Here is a 27,712-nt window from a genome sequence, read left to right on the forward strand (position 1 = left end):
ATTCTAAAGATCAAAATCACAGAGCGTGCAAGAAGACATGATTTTATGGAATACAGCCAGCAGTCTTGCCTCACAAATCTGCCTCATTTTTTAAGGGGTTAATAAATGTGGATAAAGGTGAACCAGTAGATGTAGTATATTTGGATTTTTAGAAGGTGTTTGACAAAGTCCCTCATGAGAGGCTTCTAAAAAAACTAAAAAGACATGGGATAGAGGCTATGCCCCTTCATTGATTACAAACTGGTTAAAAGACAGGAAACAGAGAGTAAGATTAAATGGTCAATTTTCACAGTGGAGTACCTCAGGGATTTGTATTTGGGCCGGTGCTTTTCCATATATTTATAATGGTCTGGAAAGGGATATGATTGAGGTGATAAAATTTGCAGATGAATCAAAATTATTCAAAGTAGTTAAATCACATGAGGATTGTGATAAATTGCAGGAGGACCTTGTGAGACTGGAAGATTGGGCTTCCAAATGGCAGATCAAATTAAATGTGGACAAGTGAAAGGTGATGCATATAGGGAAAAATAACCCTTGCTGTAGGTACACAGTTAGGTTCTCTTAAGAGTTACCACCCAGGAAAGAGATCTAGGCATCATAGTGGATAATACATTGAATTGGCTCAGTGTGCTGTGATGGTCAAAAAAGCAAACAATGTTAGGAATTATTTGGAAGGGAATGGTGAATAAAACAGAAAATGTCATATTGCCTCTGAATATGAGGCAATATGACTCATATTCAGAGGCAATATGACCATACCTTGAGTACTATGTACTATTCTGGTTACTGCATTTCAAAAAGGATATAGCTGCACTGGAGAAAGAGCAGAGAAGGGCGACCAAAATGATAAAGTGGATGGAATGGTTCTCCTATGAGGACAGGCTAAAAAGGTTAGGGCTGATTAGCTTGGAGAAGACGGCTGAGGGAGGATATGATAGAGGTCTAGAATGGACAAATGTGAATTAGTTACTCTTTTGGATAATAGGACTATTGTGCAAGTAGCACATTTAAAATTGGAGAAAATTCTTTTACACTCAGTGCACAATTAAGCTCTGGAATTTGTTGCCAGAAGATGTGGTTAGTACAGTTAGTGTAACTGGGTTTAAAAAAAGGTTTGGATAAGTTCTTGGAGGAGAAGTCCATTAACGGCTATTAATCAAGTTTACTTAGGGAATAGCCACTGCTATTAATTGCATCAGTAGCATGGGATCTTCTTGGTGTTTTGGTAATTGCCAGGTTCTTGTGGCCTGGTTTGGCCTCTGTTGGAAACAGGATGCTGGGCTTGATGGACCCTTGACTGACCCGGCATGGCAATTTCTTATGTTCTCCACAGTGGGGTCCACTGCAGCTCTTAACATAGGACTCCCCAAATGTCATGGCTAATTCAGCTCTGCTTATTGATGGAAAAAGCAAGTTTGCTTATTGTAAACTGTGTTTTCAGTAGATAATGGGATGAACCAACCATGCTTAAATACCTACCCACCTCCCTAGAGAATTGACTGCCTAGCTAGATTTAGCTCTAAAATTAACTGAAGGGGGCTTGAGAGGCAGTGCCCATGTGGGAACACCTGCATATGCTCAGTAAAGCAAAAACTGTACCAGCTGAGAAAGGTCTATTTGGTGCCGCCAGATGATGTCCCCCACATGTGATGCTTTTTCATTCTATCCTCAGAAAACATGGTTTACGGTAAGCAAACTTGCTTAATATTACGTTTTATACATTATAGATTATTCTGGAGTGCATGTTATTGCGTTAATCAGTTTTCCATATGGGATTTAACTGCGTGTAAATTTAAGGTGATGCATTTGGTGCAGGACCTGTGAGAGTTTTTGGAGGTCCACTTTTTCCAAAAGTCTACAGCAACCCTAAGCTTGAGAGTCCCCACTCGCGTGGCTGTTTTTGTCCTGCTTGTCCACAGAGAAAGCAAAGTTGCTCAATTGTAAAAGGTGTTCTCTGTCGACAGCAGGATAAATCAGCCACACAATCCCACCTTCCTCCCTGAATAGTTGACATTTTCAGCTAGAGAAAGGACTGAGGAGGCTCATGCAGGACCAATGTACAGGAAGTCACACACATACTCTGAGTGTTTTACTTTCTGAGCTCTGAAGGGCACATCTGCACTGGGGCTGTCGGATGCTATCACCCACTTGTGTGGCTGATTTGTCCTGCTGTCTATAAAGAACACCCACTACAGGTGAACAACTCCGCTTTCCCCACAGTGTGAGAGAGAAACTCATTCATTGCAATTGTCTCAGTTGGCTTCTTTCTCTTAATTTTACCAGTAAATTCCTCAGTTAGGGTTTTTTCCAGCACTTATTAAATTTTGGTGGTGTTTCGACCTGGTCACTGGGCTTCAAGATTCCTTAAGTATTTTTCTTCCTTGTTGCAACCTTGTAGGGTAAACTTAACTTGCCTTCTTCCTTTTCACAGAAAAAATTTGTTGTCTCACAAACTGTTTCCCTCACCATGTCCAAAAAGACCACCAGTGGCTGCAAGCACTTCAGTTACTGTAACTTTAACATGCCCATCGCTAATCAAGAACTTTCAATGTGCTGTTTGGGGCTAGTGCACACTGTCTCTGAGTTTGCCATTAGCTCAAAGATGTTACCTAGAGCCATCAGTCTTCAGAAGTTAAGATTACAAGATGTCTTCTCCACCAAAATAGTTTGATGGATTGAAATGGAACTCTAGAAGCTGTACTGGCATCAAGGAAGCTCACTTGTTCTTAGTGTTGAAAATGAGCCATATTCCCAGGAGCAAGGAACCTTACCACTTAACGTCTGAGACAGGCTTATTGGAGTCAGGCTCAGATGTAGGAGGAAACAGCATCAAATCTTGGCACCATTGTCCTTCAGATCTATGAGCAGGGAGATTGTGGTTGCGTAAGAATGAAAGTTCAGTCTCCCCCTCAAGATCTCCAGTAACAATCAGGGGTCCAGTCTATTACTATATATATATTTATCTGTCTTGTTACCCAAGAGTTTGTACTGATCCCATTTGAGTGTTGGTTTCAGCAATTTTTGTGAGAATTAGATATGGGGATCCTCAAAGCCCTTGCTTGGCATGTCAAACAGGTACAAGTGCCAGTACCAACCACCTCAGCACCATCTATGGTGCCACCTGAACTGGTTCTCGAGATTTCTACTTAGTATGTGAGCAGATCAGCACAAACATCAGTATCTCAAAGCTGAGACTCAGAATTGATGTACTAAATCAAGGCCAAACAGCTTTGGAGAGAAAGCTGGTTTGGTTATTCAGTACTACTTAACCCATACCCAAAGTGTCATCAGGAAGGCCCTCTGAGCCTATGGCTATAGGATCTGTGCCTTCTCATACTTCAGTCCCCTTTTTAATTTTGGATTCAGTGTCTGATCTGGAGAATCAGGTTATGAAGTAGAAATGTTTTTATCTCCTCTTGGACCTCTCTTCCTCATACAAGAAGTAGGTCCTCTCTAGCCAACCTTTCCTTCCCAACAGCTGTATAGAAAATGGTGGCAACAATTCTTTAAATTTAGAGGTGGACGTTGTTGCCAGAGCAGCATTACTAGGCCTTCTCAGATACTTTGATACCCCAAGGAGTTTCTGGCAGTGCCCACCTCCAACTCCTTAAGAATATTCAGAAGACAATGTGAGAGATCCCACTCTAGATATTTCCTAGATACTTGGTAAAAAGGCAGACATCAAATACATAGTGCCACTGGCTCTAGGATTCAGCAAGATGAAATTCTCACACCAATTTGTGATGGTTAAATTCTTCCTGAAAAGAGCCAAAACATTTAGGACTCATTATTTGGTACCCCGCAGGGTGGGATGCCCAGACTTTGGACTGGTGATGGAAGAAGTTCTTTCAGAATGATCTGTTTAGTCCTGCATAGCATCCTAACAGATCTTCATGGTCAAATATTTGCATTCAGCCTTATCAGCCCTCAAAACCATCTATGCTGGTGATGTACTTCACTGCACTCGGTGCTTACCATCAGCATAAGGAAGAAAATGCCATCTCTGTTCAGTCTTTAGTTATCAGATGTGGGGCTTTCTTCAGTTGAAGCATCCAATCAAGCCATCTGCTGTGTCATGGGACCTCAATGTGGTTCTTACCCAGCTGATGAAAGCTCCTTTTGGGCCTGTTAATTCTTGTGGGTTTATTTTTAGTGGTGGTCACTTTAGCTTACAGAGTTAGTGAGCTACAGGACTTATCCACATTGTGATGAAACTTACTATAACAGGGCAATGTTACATACTCATCCTAAATTCCTGCCTAAGGAGGTGTTGAATTTCCACTAGTCAATCCTGCCAACATTTTTCCCCAGGACACGTTCATAGAAGTGAACAAGCTCTGTACAGTTTGGATTGCAAATTAACTATCACCTTTTACCTGGAGCAGACCAGATCTCATAGAATAGCTAGCTTTGTGTGTGTGTTTAGACCTGGGATTGCTATAACCAAATGGATAATTCCTAATTGTCAATCAGATTGTATCCTTTTGTTAGGCCCAAGTGGGTTTGACTTTAGAAGATCATGCCAGGACTCATAGTGTTAGCACTATAGGTAGCATCAGTGGTCTGAGTAAGATTTGCAAGGCTACAATACCGTTCAGTCCACACATTTACATATTATTAGTGTTTAGCCGTATACATTCCACCTGATAGGTTTGGTCAGTCTGTCTTTCACGGTCTCTTTGAGGTATAGGCTCAACTTGATTTCTCCTCATAGCCATTTTTATTTTGAGTTGTCTTTTCTAAAATACAAAAAGTTTCACCCGGAGCAAAGGAGCTTGCCTTCAGGGACATACACGTTCACAATCCATGCATATGCATGAGTCTGGAAAAAAAAAAAACATCTTCCACCCTTAAGGCATGTACTGAAAATTTGGTGTGAGTAGACACCAAACAAATAAGTTATTTATTGAGGGAAGGGGAAATATAAACACACAAACATAGTGAAGTCATAAGCTTTCTTTTCCTTTGGAAAGTAGGCTAAAAAAAACACAACACAAGGGTTTTGTGATTTTAAAAAAAAAAATTACACATCTCGTTGGCAATCTGTTACTACTTTTTTTTTTTTTTTTGTTGAAAGGCAACTCATAGCTAAAGATTCTCACTTGTGTGGCTAATTCATCGTGCTTGTCCTTAGAGAGAGCAAAGTTGCCTTCCTGTAATGGATGTTCCCTGAAGATGGCAGGACAATCAGCCGTACATTCTGATCCTCCTCTCATGGAATTAGTCTTCCAAGTCCATAAAAGGAGGTTGTGGGGAAAAGGTGTTGAGTTTGGTGCATTTTCCTTTTCCCATTCTGAATCTTTCCCATGTCTTTTCTCTTTTTCAGTCTTAATGAGAAGCAGTCTCAAGTCTGCACAGTTTTGCCTCTGGCCATTTCATCACTGCCAGCTGTATTATGTAATCATTGCTACAGAAGTGTGGAAAGGTTGCTCATATTTCATACTGGAACATTTGGTTTTCTTCATTAAGGGAAGAGTGAGGAAGCTCTATAGGTTATCATATTTACATTTTTTTATTTTTTTTTGGAGGAGGATGTTATTTCTGAACATACTGGCCTTCAGCTCTTTAGTCTAGCTCCGTGTCCAGGAGACAGTGCAGCATTTCAGATGATAACATATTGAGCATAATGGCTAGGAGGTCCTCCATGCTCTGTTTAATATCATTTTTCAGTTGGACTAATCTGCACTAGTTTGGCTACCAGTTTCTTTGATCAAGGGATGATCCACAAAACTACAGACCAGTGAGTCTGACATCTGTGCCAGGCAAAATGGTAGAAACTATCAATAAAGAACAAAATTGCTGAACATATAGATAGCTTTGTCCCATTACACTATGCCTAACATGGATTTAGCCAAGGGAAGTCCTTGCCTCATTAATCTGCTACATGTTAGGTTTTTTTTTTTGAGGGGCATAAATAAACATGTGGATAAAGGTGAGCCAGTTGATATAGTGTATTTGGATTTCCAGAAAGCATTTGACAAAGTCCCTTATGAGAGACTTCTTAGGAAATTAAAAAGTCATGGGATAGGGGACAGTGTCCTATTGTGGAATATGAATGAACCAGTTAAAAGATAGAAAACAGAGAGGGAGGGCTAAATGGTAAATTTTCTCAGTGGAGAATGGTAAATAGTGGAGTGCCCCAGGGATCTCTTCTGGGAACACTGCTTTTTAATATATTTATAAATGACTTAGAAATTGGAACAAGTGAGGTGATCAAATTTGTCGAGGTCACAAAATTATTCAAAGTTATTAAATCACAAGGGGATTGTGAGAAATTGCAAGAGGACCTTGCAAAACTGGGATATTAGGCATGTAAATGGAAAATGAAATTTAATGTGGACAAGTGCAAAGTGATGCACTTAGGGAAGAATAACCCAAATTATAGTTACACAATGCAAGGAGCCTCCATTCAGGAAAAGGATGTAGGTGGCATAGTTGATAATACATTGAAATCTTCTGCTCAGCGTACAAAGGCAGCCAAAAAAGCAAATAGAATGCTAAGAATTATTAGGAAAAGAATGGAGAATAAAGCAGAGAATATCATAATGTCTCTGTATTGCTCCATGGTGCAACCTCATCTTGAGTATTGTGTGCAGTTCTGCTCATCATATTTCAAAAAAGATATAGCAGAATTAGAGAGGGTCAACCAAAATAGTAAAGGGGATGGAATGATTCCTCTCTGAGGAAAGGCTAAAGAAGTTAGGTCTCTTCAGCTTGGAGAAGAGATGTCTGGGAGATATGATAGAGGTCTATAATATGAGTGGAGTGAAATAAGCAAAGATAATAGATTGTTTACTCTTTGAAAGAGTACAAAGTCTAGGGGGGATACAATGAAATTACTAGGCGATAGTCAAAACTAATAAGAGAAAATATTTTTTTACTTCACGCATAATTAAGCTTTGGAATTCATTGCCAGAGGATGTGGTTAAAGCTATTAGTAGAGCTGCATTTATAAAAGGTTTGGACAGGTTCCTGAAGGAAAAGTCCATAAACCATTATTAAGGTAGAATTTTCAGAAATTCACTGCTTATCTCTGGGATAAGCAGCATGGAATCTGTCTACCCCTTGGAATCCTACCCAGGTACTTGTGACCTGATTGGCCACTGTTGGAAACAGGATATTGGACTTGATGAACCCTTGGTCTGACCCAGTATGGCAAGTCTTAATGTTCTTATTTCCTGGAAGTTGGGGATTGCAACTTGTCTGTCTTCCTGAGGCTGCAGATCATTACTGCAGCACTTTCTCAGGGATCAGGATTAGCCTGTCACTGTCTTAACAACAATGTCCCGAAGGTAAGATGACCAAAGCATTTCCATCCTTTAATAAAAAAAAGAGGTGAATTAACTAAGAAGTCCATTGAGGCTGCTGCTATCTGACAGAACCATTTATTCCTCTTAGGATTCAAAAGCTATAATAAGTGGTTCTGAATGATAGATTAAAATAAGTAATATCCTTCTTTTAGACAACTTGCAGTTTGACGTTGTAACATCTGTGGCTAGGAATGTCTGCGCATGCTTAGGCATGCAGAACCCTCTGATGGAAACGCTTGCAACACCTGCCAGCTGAACTTGCCATAAAGACATCTAAAATCTTACTGCTTTAGGACAAGCTCTGACATTCATTGCCTGCCAAACCTCAAAGCCAATCCTGGCAAAAATGGAAACATTTTTGTATGCAAGTGTATATACAAAGAAAATGATTTTTCAAATCTTGAAAGACTACTTTAGTTTTACAAGCAATGTTGTCTTTAGGAGAAATAGAGGGAAATTTGGTGATCTCTCCAAAACTGTAACATGAGACTAAACAGGCACCATGAGATTTGAAGCACTTACCACTTTAATATGCCAGAGAGCAAAAATCCAAAACTATTTTCTCAGTGTACTGCTCAAAGTAGTAACTGTCTTCTCAAGTGTTTAACTGACTTAATTGTTTTGAATTGCTGCAATGCTGTATTCCATAATTAGGAGACATCTCAGAAAACCAGGCACTATTTGGAATGGCAATTGGTTACATAACAAAGGGAGTATTCTTGAAAGCCATAGACTCCATAATACTAACAAAGATAGCCAGTCTAGGTTGTAACTCCATATATAAAAGAAATTGGAGGAGATGGTCACGGAGGAAAATCAAACTTTGATCAGTGTTCTGGAAATGAATGCTTTGTCTTCTGAGTTCAGGATATACTTTACGACCATCAGTCATTGTGTGTGTGTGTATATAATATGATGTTGGCACTCAAGCAAGAGAACAACAAACAGAGTGGAGGGTAACACAAATTCTACTTCTTTGTCAGGGACTTTGTGTTTGGGCATAAATACCTAGCTGAAATTCTAAAGGTAGATAAATTGAGCAGACAATTCTTTTTCCAGGAAATGTTTATTTGGAGACTTCTCAGTTGGATATTTGTTCACATCTAATGCCAGCGATTAACACCTTCTCAAATTCAGGATTCTTCAGACAATAGATTTTGCTCAAGTTAGCAGTTCAGTTGAGCATATGCTCTTCCCTCTTTGCCACCCATTGCATATGTGCTATGGAAAACCAATGAACTGGCTATATTGTTTTAATATTAATTCTGATCTGGTATATTGATCATGTGTGTTGATCTGCGTGCTGGATATTACTAGAAATTAGAAGGCTTCATAACATTACCTCATTAAAAACTTAATTCTGCATCTGAATCTTTGCCAGTTATTCCTTTTGGCTATAGAAAGGCACTGTAGAAGTAAGACAGCCTCTATTCCTAATATAGCTATAGTGTCCATGGACGTGGATAAAGCTTTCGATCGCGTATCCTGGCCATTTATGTTTGTAGTATTCCAGTTTAATTTCCCAGAGGCTTTTATATCATGGATAAGGGCATTATGCACTGGGCCGTGAGCAAGGGTGATATCAGGAGGGGGTAGTTTCAGATCTTTTTGGAATAGAAAGAGGTAGAAGACAAGGGTGCCCTTTTTCACCTTTATTATTCGATCTAGTAATAGAGCCATTAGCTCAAGCGGTCAGGGCATCCCCTGGGATACATGGTTTTTCAGTGAGTGGGGTGTCACAAAATATCTTTATACGCTGATGACATATTATTTTACCTGACTGATGTTTCTGGATCAATTACAGCGTTACGTCAGCTTTTGGACCAGTATGGATCCTTGTCAGGATACACTGTTAATTATTCCAAATATGAAATTATGCTGATTAAGATGGATAAACAAAACACAAGGGGTATAAATAGGCTGGAAAGAGCTCACATTGGGGGTATCTGAGCCTGGGGGTATCTAGAGACATTTCAAAATTATACAGAGATAATTATACCCCACTATTTGCTAAGATTTGAAAAGATCTTGAAAACTGGAAGCAGTTACCAGTTTTTTTGATAGGAAGAGTTAATGTGGTTAAGATGGCAGTATTGCTCCACGTGATATATCCATTTATGCACCCTACCCTGTGATATTCCAAGGGCAATGTTCAAGACTCTTAAAAGTGTTTTAAGCGTTTTGTAGCAAGGGAAATTGCCATGGTTAAAATACTCTGAATTGATAAAACATAGGAACGTTGGGTGGGTTAGGTTTCCCAGAATTTCAATGATATTTTTGGGCCTGTCAACTTACTTGTTTAAGGGAGTGGACAGGAGCGGATCCACCACAAGCGTGGTTAGAATTGGAAAAATAGACAGCCAGAGATGTAGTTTAATGTCGCTTCTTTATATGCTTCATTCTTCAAACACACTCAGATCCACTATGAGAGATCATAACATTGTAGTACATACATACTTTAAGGATATAGAGATCTGTTCAGTGACATGAAGTTACTTGCAGGCTCTAAATCATATATGATCCCCATATGGGAAAATCCAGAGGTATCACAGTGTACATTCTCTCCTGATATGGAAGGATGGGCGGTTTCCAGTTTAAAATACTTGGGTCAACTGGTGGATGAAGGGGAAGGTTAAAGTGATTCACTGATCTGGTAGAGGAGTTTGATATCACCTTGTACAGGTATTTACACTTGCAGTTGAGCAAGGATATTACCAAGAAGATGATTTTAATGTAATCCAGGAGGAATGCAGTGGGGTAGAAGGTGTGGTGAGGCTTTTTATATATCAAAACTATGAGAGTGTCAGTTAAAGTGCCTACTTCTGCCTCAGGGGTACAAAGATAAGTAAACAACTGTTGAAAATGTGGGACTATCTGCTCAGCAAAAGCCTCTTAAAACTCAATGGGGAAACCATCTGGTCCGGGACGTTTACCTCCCGCCATCCATTTTTGGCATACAATATCTCGTCTGCCATTATTGGGGATATCAAGCCCAACGCGTCCTCTGGAGCAAGACGGCCCAGGCCCAGAGGATCCAAGAAGGCCGCCACTTCCCCCATATCTGGTGCAGGCTGGGCTTTATAAAAAGTAGAGAAATGTGAAGCAAATTACTGAATTTTTTTTTTAATATAATTTTTATTAGAAACAAGGGGTACATTAAGCACAGCGGAAGGAGCACTAAGAAAAACAGTCACAATTGTACCCTACTTATACAACTATAGCAGTGTAGAGTATAATCAGGCAGATTATCACATTTAACCCTCCTAACCCCCCTCTCTACCACCCCCTTCCCCTCTACCACCTCCCCACCCCAGGCATTAGGTTAGGTCCAAGAGAACTGTAGCCAATCCCATGAGGCACAATCAGGAAGAGTCCGTCATCGGCTAGTGACTTTCAAAAATAAGTTCCTGGATTTCGGTGGCAACGCTTGGATGTACAAGTTCCACATCTGTTGAAAACATCACTGCTGTTGAGGAGTGGACCGAGAAGCCAGTTCATCCATGATCATCATTTTATGGAGGTGGTTGTGCCAAGCCCAATAAGTGGGAGGGTCTGGACTCTGCCACTGCAACAATATTAACTTTTTCCCCATGTTGCATACCTTACGGATCAGAAGTCGAGGCCCCAAATGTCGAAACAGTCTATCGGGGATGGCGTCTAACAATATCCACTTTAGTGACAACAAGATCTGAGCATTCACCAAGTCACTCAGATAATGTATAACTCTGGTCCAAAACCGTTTAATATAAACACAAGTCCAAAATAGATGAGTAAGGGATCCATCAGCACCCCTGCATTTCATGGAGAGATGTGAAGTCAAAACAGGACAGTGAAAGGCAACAACAGTAGAGGCATGGGCCCTCCAAAGAAACTTATGTTGCATTTCCCTGAAATACATATTTGAAGAGGTTGACGCTATCTTGTGAAAGCTAGCTTTTAACATAGGGACAGAAAGTTCAAAGGCACTTTCAGCATTCCATTTCTCAACCAACCCAGGAATGGGGTCACCCCGAGTGTTGCCCTTCAGTTGTTTATAATAATAGGACATTGACGGCGGGCAGTTCTTGCTCAACCCAAACAATTCCTCTATAGTGGTAAACCCTTGTGGTCGAAGTGCTTGGGCCTTTAAAGACTTAATATAGTGCTGCAATTGATAATATGTAAGGCAGTGCGGCCTTACATACTATCAATTGCAGACCATGTATAGAAACCAATTCTGAAAACAGCAGCAAAGCTCCCCCCCAAAATTATGATATGAGATAAATATGGGAGAAGCAGGGAGTAGATGGTCTGAAAGAAGCTGATCTCCAGATTATTTGGGGCATAAACATTGCAGTACACAGTGGTCTCGCCATTATATTCCGTGACAAGGATAAGCTGCTTCCCATTAGGGTCCTTTATTTCTTTAATCACCTGCAGAGGAAGTCACTTATTGATGAGGATCGCAACCCCCGCCAAGTGAGTAGTGGCGGAAGCAAAGTACACTTTACCGACACACTTTTGACCTAACTTCAAGTGTTCTTGATCATTCAGGTATGTCTCCTGCAATATCGCTACATCTGCAGATTGTTGTTTTAAGGAAGTGAGAATTTTGGTACGTTTAATAGGGGAATTAATGCCACTTACATTCCAGGTAACTCCGCGATATCCAGACTTAGCCATTTAGATGAAGAGAAGCCCATATGAAAAATAAATCTATCATTTGCATGGCATGGAGGTCATCCTAGCTAAGACCTCCACAGTGATATTCAAAGGTACGGCAATACCTAAGGGGCTTGGACAACAAACTGAGTGATCTGAAGGTAGCATGAGATCCCAACCTATACCTGATGAGCCCCCCGCTGATCCCCCCCCCATTCCCCCCTAAGTACCATCCTAGTGACCTTAGCTTGCTGCTAAGAGGAGATCAAGCCCCCCCTCCCCCCAATTTTGCAACTCAATACACAATAGAAAACTGTATATCATCAATCTGTTTAACAGCAAAGATATAAGCCTGGGAACTACAGTAGAACCTGCAAAACAAAGGGGATAATGAAAAATCCCAGAGTTCAGAAAAACTGTAAACAATCCAGGATCAAGTCGCGATAAGGCCAATTGTGTGAACAGGAACCAAATGCTGTGACTGTACCACAGCCACTGGAGGATGGCTCCTCAAAAACACAAAGCATGTGTTCTGCATAAGGAGCCACAAGTCATTCAAGGATTTCCCAATGCAGTGTCGCTGCTCAGGGTGGAACTACAGGTGGCACTGAAAGGTTCCCTTTCTTGCTACTAACCTCCTGAGCGGCAAGGGACTGTTGTGCTTCCACCTCTGATCCCAGCCAATGGGCACCATGCTCTGATGCCACCCGAATACGCGCAGGGTAAACCAGATGGGCTCTGGTGCCCAGGGCATACAGCTTTGTGCAGTAAAGTGCCATTTTCCAGCATTTCTGGGAGAGTTGCACTGAAAAATCCTGAAAGATCAGGATCTTCTGATTTTCATATTGAAGCACCCTCCCCCCTCGCAGCACCCGTATGATTTCACCCTTGTGGGCATGCTTAAGCAGCTTAACTATGACCACCCTTGGCTTAGGCTGATTTTGTTCCTGAGCCCCATTCTGTGTGCTCTCTCAATACGGAGCAGCCCCAACTGCGTGGTGAGGGCCAGCTCTCGGAAAAACCAGTATTCTAATGTCTGAACTAGGTCTTTTGCAGGCAGGGACTCGGGGAAACCTACCAACCGAAGATTTGAGCGCCGAGACCTGTTTTCCAAATCCCCTCCCTCCCTTAGCACTGGAAAAGAAAAACCTAGGTAGTCACTTCTCCAGAAATCAAACAATCCCCTTTTCCCCACTTGCCCACCTATCTCATAATCATATCCCGCCTGAACATAAATCCCAAAGAACTTTTGATCTGAAGATCTAATGCTTAAGCATGTAGGCTGTCAAACATCCATCGCCCATAGCTTGATATTCACAGATCTCAAAATCTTGCATGTCAGTTTGGGCTTGGGACAATGAGCTTTTTTTTCCAGTTCCAGGTCTTGCATCCATATCAGCATTATCCCCTCCACGATTTTGTCCAGGCAACCACCAAGCTCAGTCCAGATCAAACTAAAAAAAATCAGGATTTCATTAAGTGCACACAGGTTAGCCAGGTCAGTCTCAGAAAGCTGACAAATTTGCTTATATGTTCTCTCTGCATCCTCTTCTTTAAGAAAACACCTTCAGATCCGATGATAACAGTTCTTTCATACTGCTCACATACAGAATAGAACAGGTCAGAAAAGGCCTCTTTGGCACCGGCATCTTTAAAGTTATAAAGTTTACCCGCTGAATATCTCAGTACTCCCTCCCTCCAAAAGATAAAACCCAATAAAAAAAAAATCCAAAAAACAGAGTGGGATCACCTACTTGCCGGTTCCCTCCCCTTGTCTAAAAGTCTTACGGCTCACAAGCCACATTGACCTAACAGCTTGGCCTATAACTTACTACGCCTCATATCTCTGGCCGCACACTAAGTTGCTCCAAGCCACCTCCGGAGGACATACTGCCCAAATCTTTTTAAGAAGCGCTGCGTCAACCACAGAATGAAATGTGTGTGATTATTCACAGAGATGTGCAGTCTCGCCGGATATAATAAGGCATATATTGCAAGCTGTGCTGGCATAATTGGTGCTTCACTTCCATGAAGCCTGCCCGTTTCTTCTGCACCTGCTGGGAAAAATCAGAGAAGAAAAAAGCTTGTGATTTTGATAAGTAATAGACTTTAACACTTGGGCTTTGTCCAGATCTTTAACTTTATCTGTGTAATGATGAAATTGTATGATAATCACTTGGGGCCTGCCCCCAGGCGCAGGAGAGGGATGCTAGGGCTTGATGCACTCGCTCTAACTTAATACGGCCATCTTTGCTCTCCAGACCCAAGAGTTTTGAGATCCAGCCAGAGAAAAAATCCATGGTGTATGAGCCTTCAAACTGATCTGGAAGCCCTACTATTCTAATATTCTTTCTTCGTCCGAGATTTTCTAAATCGTCAAGTTTCTCTTCCATGGCCGTCAGTTTTCGTTCCAGCATTTCCACTTTCTTTCGAGCCTCAGTTAAAGAAAGTTCCAATTCCTCCTCGTGGCCCTCTGTTTCTGTAATTCGGGCACTGTTATCTTGTGCCATAGACACCAACTGCGCTACTTTTTCTATCACCACTGCCAACTTAGCATTGATATCAGAAGCAATTTTGTCGGAAAATTTCTCGACTTTCTAGAACATCTCGTGTAGTTGCTTAGTCATGTCAAGTTGTGTGGCCGGGAGCGGCCATTCCTCTTCAGATATCGAGTCATCCCCAAGCCAGATATTTCCACCACTATTTCCTTGCTCTTCCTTGGAGGCTGAGACTTCTTATCTGCCCAATATGCGGGCAGAGACCTTTTTTGTGATTCCTTCACCATTGCAGCCATTGTTGCTTGGCCAGACCAAGGAATTTTACAGGATTCTTTAGTATAGGCAAAGGGAGCTCAACTCAGCCGTGTCCTCCTCCTAGTAGCACATCATGTGTCCGACGTTTAGAGAGCATTGTACTTTGAGTTAATTTGAGGTTTTCTGAAGGTACATGCAATGGTCAGAAATTCTCTTGGATATTTAAAAAAGACATTACTTCATTTGGTTCTCCTTTTACACAGTAACATAATAGATGGCAGATAATGACTAATTGGCTCTTGATATGTTAATGTTTAAAATTTTTATATACTGCTTTCGAGTCTGAAAATCAGTCAGAACAGTGTACAATGTCTGCAAACAGTGAAGATCCATAATCCAGAAGTGAGGTCTTTGATATCACTATTGGGATTTGAATTCAGTGCTTGATATGCTTTAGAAACATGATCTGATCTGACTTGTATTTTACTTTTAAAGCAGTCTTCTTAATAGCTATTTGTTCAGTGAGAAAAGTTAGTGAACTCCAAGTCCATTTGGCAAGAGAACATCATGTGTTTCATAAGGAGAAGACAGTTCCTCATTTTGTTCTGAAGATTGTTTTCCTTCTCAATGAGATCATTATTATACTATTGTTTTTTGCCTTAGTGCAAGTAACTGAAAGGAAGAAAAATGACGTACTTTGGATGTCGGAAGTATGGCAGTGATTTGGCTCTACAGACATGAGAAATTACATATTGCAGTGTAAGGTCCTACCAAAAATGGACTCCTAGAATAGAAAGGGTCTCTTGGCAGACTGAAAATCATGTTTTTGAGGCTTATAAATTAAAAAGAAAGCTACCCCCTATGTGAAAGAGCAGACAGGAAAGACCCAGTACACTTTAAGGGACCAGCTCCAGATATCTGGCCCGGTCCACCTTAAGGTACAGACCAGAAAGAAATCCTGGCCACAGCATTTTTCCCTACGCAGGGGAGTAAGAGATCAGACTCATGAAGGGAACGGAAAGGCCTTGGACGAGAGGAAGAAAAAGCAGACATTTTATTGGTCTGGAAGCCCTAACTTTGTGTCAGGGCCAAACTGCTGAGGTAAACAGACTGTATGTGGGTTTGTTGTTGTACATAGTAAAAGTACTTCTATTTGATAGAATGCTTTAGTCCAGCTACTTTTGTCCTCCAGCATACTCCCTGGAGCCAAGGCCGCTCGTGGTGTTACACCCTGAAGCAGTGAAACATTCAGTACTAGTCGTATCTACTTCATGGTCTGAAAAAGTTCACGCATGTTTTAAATTTGTGCAAGCTGCAACTTGCCATTCCATTTCTTTTGTAAAGTATCTTACACTGAATTTCTCATTCTCCTTTATTGTTTTCTTTCAGAAGAGTTCTAAAGACTGGAATAAAACTGATTATTCCTGTTTGTTAGCTTCAGCTATCCAAAATCATATATGAAGAGGAATCAGAAAGGACTCATTAATTTTGGCTGAGAGTCTTGAGTGCTTTGCTCATCCTGTGTTTGCATTAAACTTGTGATTTATGGGAACGTGTTGGCATATGGTGGGCTGAGAGAGGGTGTACTCACTAGGAGAAATTTTACATAAAATTTGTTAGCATGAAGATTAGCAGAATCAGGATTGCGCATAAAGAAAACATTTCTTAAATACTGATTTTGATCCTTCCTTTTCTTTTCACAATATGTATCGTATGTATCACACGTAGCTTTTTATTTGGTGAATGAGGGCTGGATGCCATTGCTTTGAGTCATTTAAAGTTCTGTGCTTTCACCAGTCACTAGGTAAGAGTATGCTTCAAGCCTTTTTTGGCTGTGTATTGACTAGCTTAGTTAAATACAAATACCTGATAACTTGATATAGGAGACTCCTGTAAAGCAACAATCTCTGATCAGCAGCTCCAGGGGGGCTGGATTGCTCTACAGCAAAGACAGACACTATAACCTAGTTTATCTGTGTTCATAGAGTATGCAAACCCATTCAGCCTTTAGATGGGGGAAACAGGAATTTTATTATTCCCTTCTGGAGCTTTTATGTGAGGGATTCATAGGTTATGTGGAATTGGGGTGTGATCATGATTTAATTGCTTTCATTGGCCAATGACTGTTGCCACAGAAATCTACTCAAGTCTTCAGTGATACATGGTATCTCTGGCTTCTCATGTTTGCTTTAAGGAAGAAGATGGCTTTTTTTGAGCAAGCAAATACTTATACAAAGTCTGAACTTTCACACTGTAAGGTCAGTTTTCTGAGTATTATTGCATATGACCAATCAACCAAAATATGGTTTGTATTTAAAAGCCCAAATTTCGTTCTTATGAACTAATCTATTTTTTAAACTAAACTTGTTTAGGAATATGTAATCCATTGGATTGAAATAATGCTGTTTATAAAGTTTTTGAGAATACTTTAAAATGTAACTTGTTGGTGATTAAATAACCCATTTCAAATAACTGCATTTCTAATTGTCAATTATGCAAATTTTTATTTTTTCAGTGTCCAGTTATGTCATTAGAAGATGTTACAACAGGATTGTTTGTATGCTGCTTATTCCTGGAATACGTATCCTTGTCTCAAAGATTCATACCAGAGCTTATTAATTTCCTCCTGGGAATCCTCCACCTAGCTGTTCCCAGCACAAGAATTGTTGGTAAGCTTAATGAGTATTTCACGTTTGTTTACTTTGTTTTCCAACATGCTGGTATGGTAGAGGCAGTGAACATAGTCTTGAATTAGATACTACATAAATATTATTTTCTCACTCATACCTCCACCCCATTTCCCTGCAAGACCTTGATTCTCCTTGCCTATCCTAATGGAAGAAGGTGCACAAATGTTTAGAGCACAGAACTGCAAGCCAGGGGTATGAACTTAAATTGCAGAGACCTTGGGTAAGTCTTTTTATTTCCATGTGCCGTCATTCACCTAGTTTAACTTGTCAATAATACTGTTCCTCTTAGTAGTCTTTGAAAGTAGTCATGCCATCCAGGTGCTTGATATGTACTGTTAGGGTATATAAGTATCTGAAGAATTCTAATGAGAAAACATCTTGAGATACTAAATGAGATGTTACATTTCTATAAAAATCTGTTTTTAGTGTGTGTGGGGGGGGGGGGGGGGGGGGGGGGTTAAACTGTTGCTTGTGTATGGTCAAAGCAAAGGCTATGCCAAAACAGATAAATAAGTTACAGTGCTTTTCATTACCATGTGTGGAGTTCCTTTATTTGATTTCTGATGCCTGATGTAATAAGACATAAGTAAAAATATTTGCTGTTAACTTCAAGGCACATTCTCTTTGCATCTTAAAAAGAGTTGATTCCCAATGCAATAAGCTAATGGTATGCATATACACTGGGAATTTAAAAAGCCATCATTATCTTGAAAATGTGCGCACACATATGCTTAGCACACATAAAACAATTTTTCTGAGGACAAGCAGGATGGCAGGCCTCATGCATGGGTCACAGGTGGAGCCTGGTACAGAAGTTTCACTTCAGAGTTTGTAGAAATTTTGAGCATACTCTACTGGGCATGTGCTGCATGCTATATTTCCATGTGTCTCATGTGCTGCATGCTATATTTCCATGTGTCTCATCTTTTCTTTGGAGCCCACCAGTCGCCGACCTATTCTTTCTGTTACTGATTGTGACACTTTTGCTTCCCAGGAGCACACTCCTTTAATCTTCTTTGAGGTTTTTCTACATTTTTCATCTTTTTCAATGGCTATGTGATGTACCAGTGCATCAAGCCAGCATCAGTCACAGTTTTTCCCAATATTGAATAGTTAGATTTTGCTGCATTAATGTTTTGTCTGATGCGCCAAAAGGAGAAAAAAGCCACTAGTTTGAAAAAGTCCCCCTGTGCAAAAGTCATGTCTGTCACAGATCCCCATGATAGATGAGTCCTTTGTGATGGCTGACCACCTGCTTGGGGTATCCCCACTGCATGATTACAACCCTTAGATGGTGTAGTTCCCAATTTGACCTCATGGAAAAGCACTTAAGTACCTTAAGTCCAGCCCTTCAGTATCGGCATTGGTGGTATCGACATTGAGGGATCCAGGAGCTGCACTTAATCTGGCGGTGTATTGATATAGGGAGGAAGGGGGGTGCATAAATTATCATGCCTTCTCCCTGCCCATCACCCTACCCTCCTATATTAAGCTCCAAGCAGAACTGGAGAGAAGGGCTGTCGTTTGCCTCCTCCCACTCAAAAAGAGCTAAAGGCTCAGTCTCTTTAGAACCAGCTTTGCAGAGCATTGATGATATACATCAGTCGCTAATGATGCAAGTTCCCACGAGGAGGCGAACATAAGAAATTGCCATACTGGATCAGACCAAGCGTCCATCAAGCCCAGCATCCTGTTTCCAGTCCAGGCTACAAGTACCTGATAAGTACCCAAACACCATGCTAATGTGATGCCAGTAATAGCAGTGGCTATTCTCTTAAGACAACTTGATTAATAGCAGTTAATGGACTTCTCCTCCATGAACTTATCCAAACCTTTTTTTTAAATCCAGCTTCTCTAACTGCACTAACTACATCCTCTGGCAACAAATTCCAGAGCTTAATTGTACGTTGAGTAAAAAATAATTTTCTCGGATTAGTTTTAAATTTGTTACTTGCTAATTTCATGGAGTGCTCTCTATTCCTTCTATTATCCAAAAGAGTAAATAAACAATTCACATTTACATGTTCTAGACCTCATGATTTTAAAGACCTCCCTCATATCTCCCCACAGCCGTCTCTTCTCCAAGCTGAACAGCCCTAACCTCTTCGGCCTTTCCTCATAGGGGAGCTGTTCCATCCCCTATATCATTTTGGTTGCCCTTCTTTGTACCTTCTCCATTGCAACTATATATTTTTTGAGATGATGTGACTGAATTGTACACAGTACTCAAGGTGTGGTCTCACCATGGAGCGATACAGAGGCAATATGACATTTTCCGTTCATCTGCAATGTATTCCCAGGTATCGCAACAGTCTCAGAGGGTATATGTGTCAGCTACCAATATACCTCTGGTGTCTCAAGAAGACATGGCCTCGCTACCCTCCCAAGCTATAGTGGCATCAGTAGTTTTTGAGGGCAAGATTGATGGGAAGATCCAGGAGCCCCTGGATCCTAAGATGCAGAACAGTGCGTCAACATCAACTGCATTAGTGTCCCTGCAGACAGACATCCAGCTCCTCCTGGAATTTTTGTTTGCATCCAGCAGATGGGCCCCAATACCATTTCCTAAAGGGGAATTGATATTGAGTATTACTGAACCAGTGTTAATCTTTAGCTCAAAGAGGGAGGAAACTTCACCAAGGCACAGGAATTCATCAGGATTTAGGCCTCAACTAAAGTGCTGCCTTCTCTGAGGCCTTGTCTGCTAGTAGGGTGTTGTCCACAATTTTGCCCCCGATGTATCAATTGGTTTGAACGCTGAATAGCCCTGGGTTATAGCTATGGATCTGACTACTTCTTTGATCAGGAGGAGTCATTAGCTCTCATCTCAGATCCCTCTCTTCCATAGGAAGGGAGAAAGTGTTTTCTGGAAGACCTCTCATTTGCTGATTTTAAGAGAAAAGTGGATGTCATTCTGTTTATATTGTAGAAGGTGGAAGAGTCCAAGGTAAAGATGCTGAGCATTCTCCAAAGGATATCATCATGGCAGTGCATGTACATGAGATCCTTGACAAAGCACAAAGAAGAATATGGGAGAGTACCTTCTGTGGCACCAGTTAATAAAAGTAGGATGCAATATATTGTGTCCAGAAAGCTCCCAAATTCAAAAAGCTGCAGATGCCTTACAAATTGATGGTAATTGAATTTGCTCTCAAGAAGGCCAAGAGGTCTAGAATTCATTCCTTGGTGTCTGAGAGGATGGGTTCTTATACCCTGAACTTGCTTGGGAGAATTGAATTTCCAGGGTGCTATGCTGAATGCCTGAATTGTGTCCTAACAGCTCTTCGTGAGCCAGTATATGTGGGACATGCTGAAGAGTGTAAAGTAGACAGCACAGCAGCTTCCTCAGAAGCAGCATGTTGCCTTGGGGGTCACTGGTGGGCAAAGGGTATGGAGTATAGACAACATGGTCTAATTAACCTTTGATTTCAAGACTGCATATATCTAGAGAGCATAGCCAGTAGGTATTGGCACCCACAGACTCGCCTGGCTGCAGTGTTTCTTCCAGCCAGATGATCAGACTTCTGACCAGATGTTCAACAGAGACCGGCTGACGTACCTTGCCTTGAGGAAAATCTTTGCTGATGCCTCAAAAGGAGAAAAAAAGCAAGTGGCTCAGATTCAAGACCCCTGTGTGACATTTCAGACCCTCTCCATTGCCATTCCAGATCCACCCCTCACTCAGGGGGTACCTTGGTAGAGCACCAAAGAGAAATCTATCAGCTGAGGAGACATTTTTCTCTGTTCTCTTGTTCCCGTCGGCAGTGGGGTCCTTGTGCTTGCCCTAGTCAGCAAAGGGCCCCAAAGCCACAGCCTGCATTCAGCCCAAACCTAGGATGAGATTTTGACTGGATTGGAGAGAGCATTGCCAGGAATCCAATATCTATGCCAGAGGACCTTCCTGTCAGAAGGAGGCTAAGGTTTTATGTAATCGGCCCAGAATAACTTTGGATATTTGGGCCCTCAGCATTGTTCAAAATAGGTACTGATTGTGCCTAGTAGATGTTCCTCCAAATCGCTCACCGAAACCTGCTTAGTTGATGAGTCAGCATCAGGAATTACTGCAAACTATATTGTCCTTTTAGAGGACAATATGTAGTTTGAGCCCATTCCACCAGGAGAAAGATGAGGATTTTATTCCAAGTACTTCCTGATCCTAAAGTAAACATGGAGATTCGTCCCATCCTACACCTGAGGGTTTTAAACAGCTTCCTAAAGAGGGAAAAGTTCAATATAGTTTCCCTGAACACATTGATTCATTTCATCAAAAAAGGGGACTGACTGTGGTCTCTAGATCTAAAGGATGTTTACAATCACATAGAGGTATTTCCAAGTCACAGAATATATCTCAGATTTGTATTAGGGAACCACCACCACCTTCAATATTGTATATTGCCCTTCAGCCTGGTATCAGCACCACATATTTTCACAAAATGTCAAGTTGGTGGTGCATGAGTTTCTCTGCCTGGACAATTGGCTGGTCAAAAGCATGTCTCAAGGAGATGTTACAGAATCAATAAGCAAATCATATTGGTGTTGCCAAGGTTCCTCATAGACTATTATGAGTTATACGTGAGCCTGTCATCTCAACTGGAATTCATCAGAGCACTGATACATGATTCAGACAAGAGCCTTCTTTCCACAAGAGAGGAGTATCCTTGCAATTTCTGCAGTGAAGGATAGGTCAGCAGGTATCAGCATGGGACATGTTGGCCTTGTGATATCAACAGTCCATGTTACTCCCTTGGTATGTTCTATTTAGTTTTTAGCACTTTTATATGCTGCCTATATCAAAGGTCTAAATGACTTACATAAATACATACATAATAGGATAAAACATAAAATGCATACATTAAAACTTAAAATAAAGCTATTAAATACATTTCACATGAGAAAAGCCCAATGGATCATCAGTCGTACCAGAATCAAGATCTTATTTAAAGTATTTATAGTCTGTCTATAGTGGATCTGCCATGCTAAACGGATTACATAAAATACCAATCATCTTGACAAACAATTAAAACAATCCAAAACCTAAATATTACTCCCCAAGCACACAGCCCATAAAGCCTATAGAAACATAATACAGCATTAAACATTTTTAGATGAAGGCCTCTAAGAATAATAACTTCTTAGAGACAGCATGTGCATCACCTAGTTTCTTAAGAACTCTGTCCTGGTGGCTGATTCAGTGCAATCTGGCTAGTGGCATACACTTCCAGATTCCCCCAGTTCAAATTGTCCTAACTACAGATGTGTCCAACCTGGGCTGAGGAGCTTATATACATGAACTATGCACCTAAGGCCTTTGGGCTGCTAAGGAAAAAAACTTCATTAGATAAATTTCCTAGAGCTAAAAGCAGTATTTTATGCTCTAAAAACTTTCCAAGATCAGTTAGCCAGCAACGTTTTCCTTATTCAGGTAGACAATCAAGTAGCAATGTTATACATCAACAACTGGGGAGGAACAGGAACAAGATCATGCCTGCCTCCTTTTTTTTTTTTTTAATTGAATTTCTTCTTATTGGTTAAAAAGATACATACAAATCACAACTACTACTCCATGATAGAAAATATATTTATGTAACAACTCCCTCCCTCCCTTCCCAAACCAAAAACAAATCCAATCAAAGTATGGGTGCATGTATACCTTCACAATACAAGCCTACATTAAGCAAGATGTGCCTCAAGTCACTGTTGAAAGGGTCTCCAAACATCATTAAATCTTTCAGTCTTAATTGCTGTTAACTTCCCCAAGTAGTGGATGGTATGGAGCCGTTGGCAAACAGAATAAAGTGGAGGAGTTGTAGGTTTTTTCTTTCCACACCACTAGCATACATCTAGCGGCTAAAATCTAGTGAATCAGACGTTGTAGAGAAGGAGAGGAGTACTCGTATAAGAATATATTGTGATCTTTAGAAAGGGCAATATGAGTGATATCTTTAATGAACTCCACTATCTAGTCCCAAAACTGCTGGCCCAATGGACATTGTCACCATACATGATACAGAGTACCAATACATCCACAGAAGCACCAAAAATCGTCTCCCACAGAGGGATAAATTCAGTGGCGTCTTTTAGTGATGAGATGCCCACAATACAATAGCTTATTATCATTCTCTACTAAGAGGGAAGATATTGAGCTCCGTCCCACAGATAAAGTCTCGCACAAATCTTGTTCCTAGGGTAACGCATGTTTTGGTTTATTGGTTAAGTGTCCATTTAACAAAGCATAGAGTTTAGATAGCAACCATTTAAAACTTCTAGCCTTATCACATTAACTCTCAAATATAGATTTCCCCTTTAGAAGATCCATTCTAACTGATCCCAAATCAACAAAATGCCTCAACTGGAGATATCACTAGTGCTTCCCACTGCAGAAAAGCAGCTGAAGCACTCCTAGGTTGAAAGTCAACATTAAAGCTTATGGGAGCACTGAGAAAATAATTCCTGACCCCCACCAAAGAAGTCTTACATTCAGACCCTCTCCACAAAAAAGCAGGGGAGTAGCTTGCTTGTTACGGCGGTTACTACCCCAAATCAAATAAGCCTGATACTTCACTTTCAATGCACATCCAGCATAGCTCTCTCCTTCAACAGCAGGGAAAATGAAGAAAAGATTATTTATATTCAGTATCAACCAACAAGGAATGAATTACATAGTCTGGGTAAACAGATAAGCATAGGAGTAGCTGGCTTGTTATGGTGCTTACTACCTCCGAATCAATTAAGCCTGATACTTCATTTGCAATGCACATCCTACATAGCTCTCTGCTTCAATGGCAGAGAGAATGAAGAAAAGATTTATATCCGCATCAACCAACAAGGAATGAATTACATATTCTCGGTAAACAAATAAGCATGGGTGTAGCTTGCTTGTTACGGTGGCTACTACCCCGAATCAATTAAGCATGATACTTGACTTGGAATAAGTATCCAGTGCAGCTCACTGCTTCAGCAACAGAGGGAATTAAGTAAAGAGGATTTTTATTCAGACAACCAACAATGGCTGAATTGCACATGCAGGGTAAACAAACGGGAGTAGCTTGCTTATTACCGCGGTTACTACCCCAAACCAATTAGCTAGATACTTCACTTAGATGCAGCTCCAGCACTGCTGTCTGCATCGATGGTGGGGGTGGAAGGGAATTGGAACCATAAAGTTACCAATAAGGGCCCTGACCTCCGCGGTCAGAGTAACAGATTATGAAAACAAATAGGTGTGAAAGCTTGCTAGGCAGACTGGATGGGCCGTTTGGTCTTCTTCTGCCGTCACTTCTATGTTTCTATGTTATCCCACAGTTTTAAGGTAAACAGTATGAATGGGGAGATAATACCGAAAACTGATCAACATTGGCAAGAAAGCCAAGCTAATACTTGAATAAGGACAATCCCCACAATCTTTTGCTCAATAAAGGTCCATTGCTTATTAGCTATTCCCCTGTGCCAGTCTATTACTCTAAAATGCTGATGGTGAAAGGTTCATTCTGCTGATCGCACCTTTCAGCATGCACTTCAACAGGCATTTTCTGCAGGCAAAACTTGCTGCCAAATCAGCAAGGAGTTTTGCATGGAGAAAACACGCGTTTCCAAATGGGAGAACTGCTTAGCAACTGCATGGAAATCCCATGCAAATGACAGCATTAAGCATTACCCCTCTGATGCAGAGAGACTGCATCTGGCCAAAGTGCCTTTTTTAGAAATGGAAACTTAACCCCTAGTTAGAACTGGAGTTAAGTTTCCAGCGCTATGAAAAAACATTTAAAAAGTTTAAAAAGCTATACCCGGATGATAACTGACTTATCTTGCTAAGTGGCAGCTGCAGCCTGCACTTACCCTCATAAGTACTGTGACTTAGCTGAGTAAGTGGCTGCAGCTACTGCCACCACTTACCCGGATAAATTCGGATTTTTCTGTCTATCTGGCAGCGGGAAGCAGCTTCCAGATAGTCTCATAAGTCCATACTTATATGCCTATCTGGTGCATATCTTATAATACAGCAAATATAAAAATATTCATACACCCCTTAGCTTGGGAGTCCCCACTTGAGCGGATGAATTAATCTAGGGACAAAGTGAAGCTGCTTCCTTTTAAACAGATGTTCTCCATACACAGCAGAACAATTCAGTCAAACAATCCCATCCAGTTCACCCTGGAGTTTTAGACTAGCTTGGGAAAAGACTGAAGAGGTTCATGAGAAGGGGCTGCGCAAGATCGTCCACACATACTCAGATTTTTGTCTTTCGAACTCTGAGAGAGCAAGTTCATTGTCTACGCCATCAAATGATTTCGCTCACCTGCGTAGCTTTGTCCTTCTGTCTATGGAGAATACCTGTTACAGGTAAGCTACTTTGCTTTCTCTGTGCATAAAATGTGATTTATGTGCCTAAATCATGTTTTATGGGCAGAGCGCATGCTTTGTGTGCAAATCGTGTTTTGTGCATATCAATCCTGAGTCTAGGACCTCTGTGCCATAAACTTTCAGTTCAGCTCCATAGACTTGACTTAGCTTCAGAAATTTTTACTTCACCTGCGACCAGAAGTTAAATTTCCACCTTTAAAAAAAACAAAACACATGAGTTAAGGCTATGCACTGGGGAATGTTTTGATTAACATGGGATTTGCATGGAGGAGCACAAATTTATGAGCATGGTTTTTCATCTGTGGGCATATTTGTGTTAAACTTGTTAAATCAAGAATGAAGTTATACACCTAAAAACATGCACACAGCCTAATGCACTTTATTACATTGGGATCTGAATCATATCTCCTGCCAGCCAAGTCTGAGGAGGATGCCGAGGCAGTGTTCGCAGCCCCTCGGGGAAGGGAGTCCCAGTTATTGTGCAATGGCAACATCTAGTGGCGAGATCTAGTGCCCATGATTGCAGAGTTCTAGATGAAGCTCTGGTTCAGGATCCCCTGCTAATAACTTGATTGGATGGCTGAGTTGAAAGGCTGATATAAAATAGGGGAATATATCCCAGGGTGATTGCTAATGAAGGTTCATGGTGCCAAGATCCCAGCCCTTGTTCTGACTGAACTGGAAACCCAAAGGAAACTGCCAAGTAAATAAATAAACTAAATTTTGATTGCATTTTGAATTAGTTATTGTATGCATCTTTGTGATCTAAGCTTTGTGATATGCGTACAAAAAATACCAATTTTCATCAAATATTTCAGTTCACTTACTGACATTATTTTATATGCAGTTTCTTTGCATTTATAATACCAAGGCTTTAATATCTGATGAAAGGGAAGCTAGTTGCCAATGTACAAGTTAAGTATACCACCTGACTTTACTGGCAGGAGTAAATTTATCAGCAGAAAAACAACCCAAAGTTTATTTCCCAAATCTGATTCCTGATGTTTGCGGAAACTTCTAATGTCAATAAGTTTAGTTTGTAGGATCAAATTATATCTGAGACTCCTGCAAGTTTGGAGAACTGTGTGTCATATGCAGAGGGTTACTGTGTATCTGCATAGTTTCAAAGGACACTTACATGGTAGAGGTATGTTCTTTTGACCACTATCTGTCAAACAGAACTCGTGTATGGTACCAGCAGCAAGAGTTCATGTATCCATTTATAAAACAAAGCCGCCACAATCTTCAGCTTTTGTTTATCTTGATTAAATTGCAAACTTTATTAAGCAGGGAATGTCTTGTTTATACAGCACTGCATACGTCCAGTAAGGCTTTAGAAATGTTAAGTAGTATTAGCACATGAATATCTCTAAGATATTTTTAGAACTATCAGATCTGTTGAACAGATCTCCTTGTGCTCAAAGATGTAAACCTGACATCCATGTTCTTAGATCTTTCACAAGAAGTGTTATGTTTTATAAGCACTGACCATTTTTTAAAAAAATTATTCAAAGTGTACAGTGGTGAAAATGTTGACATTTAAAGCATCTGCGGGGTGTTATGATGGTCCGTAATAAGTAAAGATGATATGCTGGTTTAGGCCTCTTGAAGTGACACTATAATGATATTTTGTAAGTAATCTTAAAAGTTAGTGTTTACAGACGTTCTTTAATTTAAATAGTATATTGTGTGTCTATCTTATTGAAGTTTTTGACATTTTTAAAAATTGACCATTCTCTATGTGGGTAAACTTGCACACATTGCTCAACAACATACAGGGCCAGCACAACCCGTTGTGCAAATTGTGCACTAGCATAGGGGGCAGTGGCCTGAAACAGTTGAGTTGGGTGTTGGAATTAGCAGCCGAGCGGAAGCTTGCTTTTGTGCTTTAACCCTGCACTGGCGCAGAAGTAGATGGTGCCAAGCTTGGTTTATTCTCCATTGGTTTATTCT

The 27,712-nt window shown here is 40.7% G+C and overlaps 1 protein-coding gene across 1 annotated transcript in view; it reads left to right on the top strand.

Annotated features, from left to right (window-relative positions):
* NOP14 (NOP14 nucleolar protein) overlaps positions 1-27,712 on the top strand; it is a 289,956-nt gene that overhangs the window by 208,315 nt on the left and 53,929 nt on the right. Inside the window, 1 exon segment of the mRNA XM_029592043.1 lies at positions 17,223-17,376. Coding sequence (XP_029447903.1) covers positions 17,223-17,376 — 154 coding nt within the window.

The sequence above is a fragment of the Rhinatrema bivittatum genome, chromosome 1, assembly GCF_901001135.1.
Source record: "Rhinatrema bivittatum chromosome 1, aRhiBiv1.1, whole genome shotgun sequence".
NCBI lineage: Eukaryota > Metazoa > Chordata > Amphibia > Gymnophiona > Rhinatrematidae > Rhinatrema > Rhinatrema bivittatum.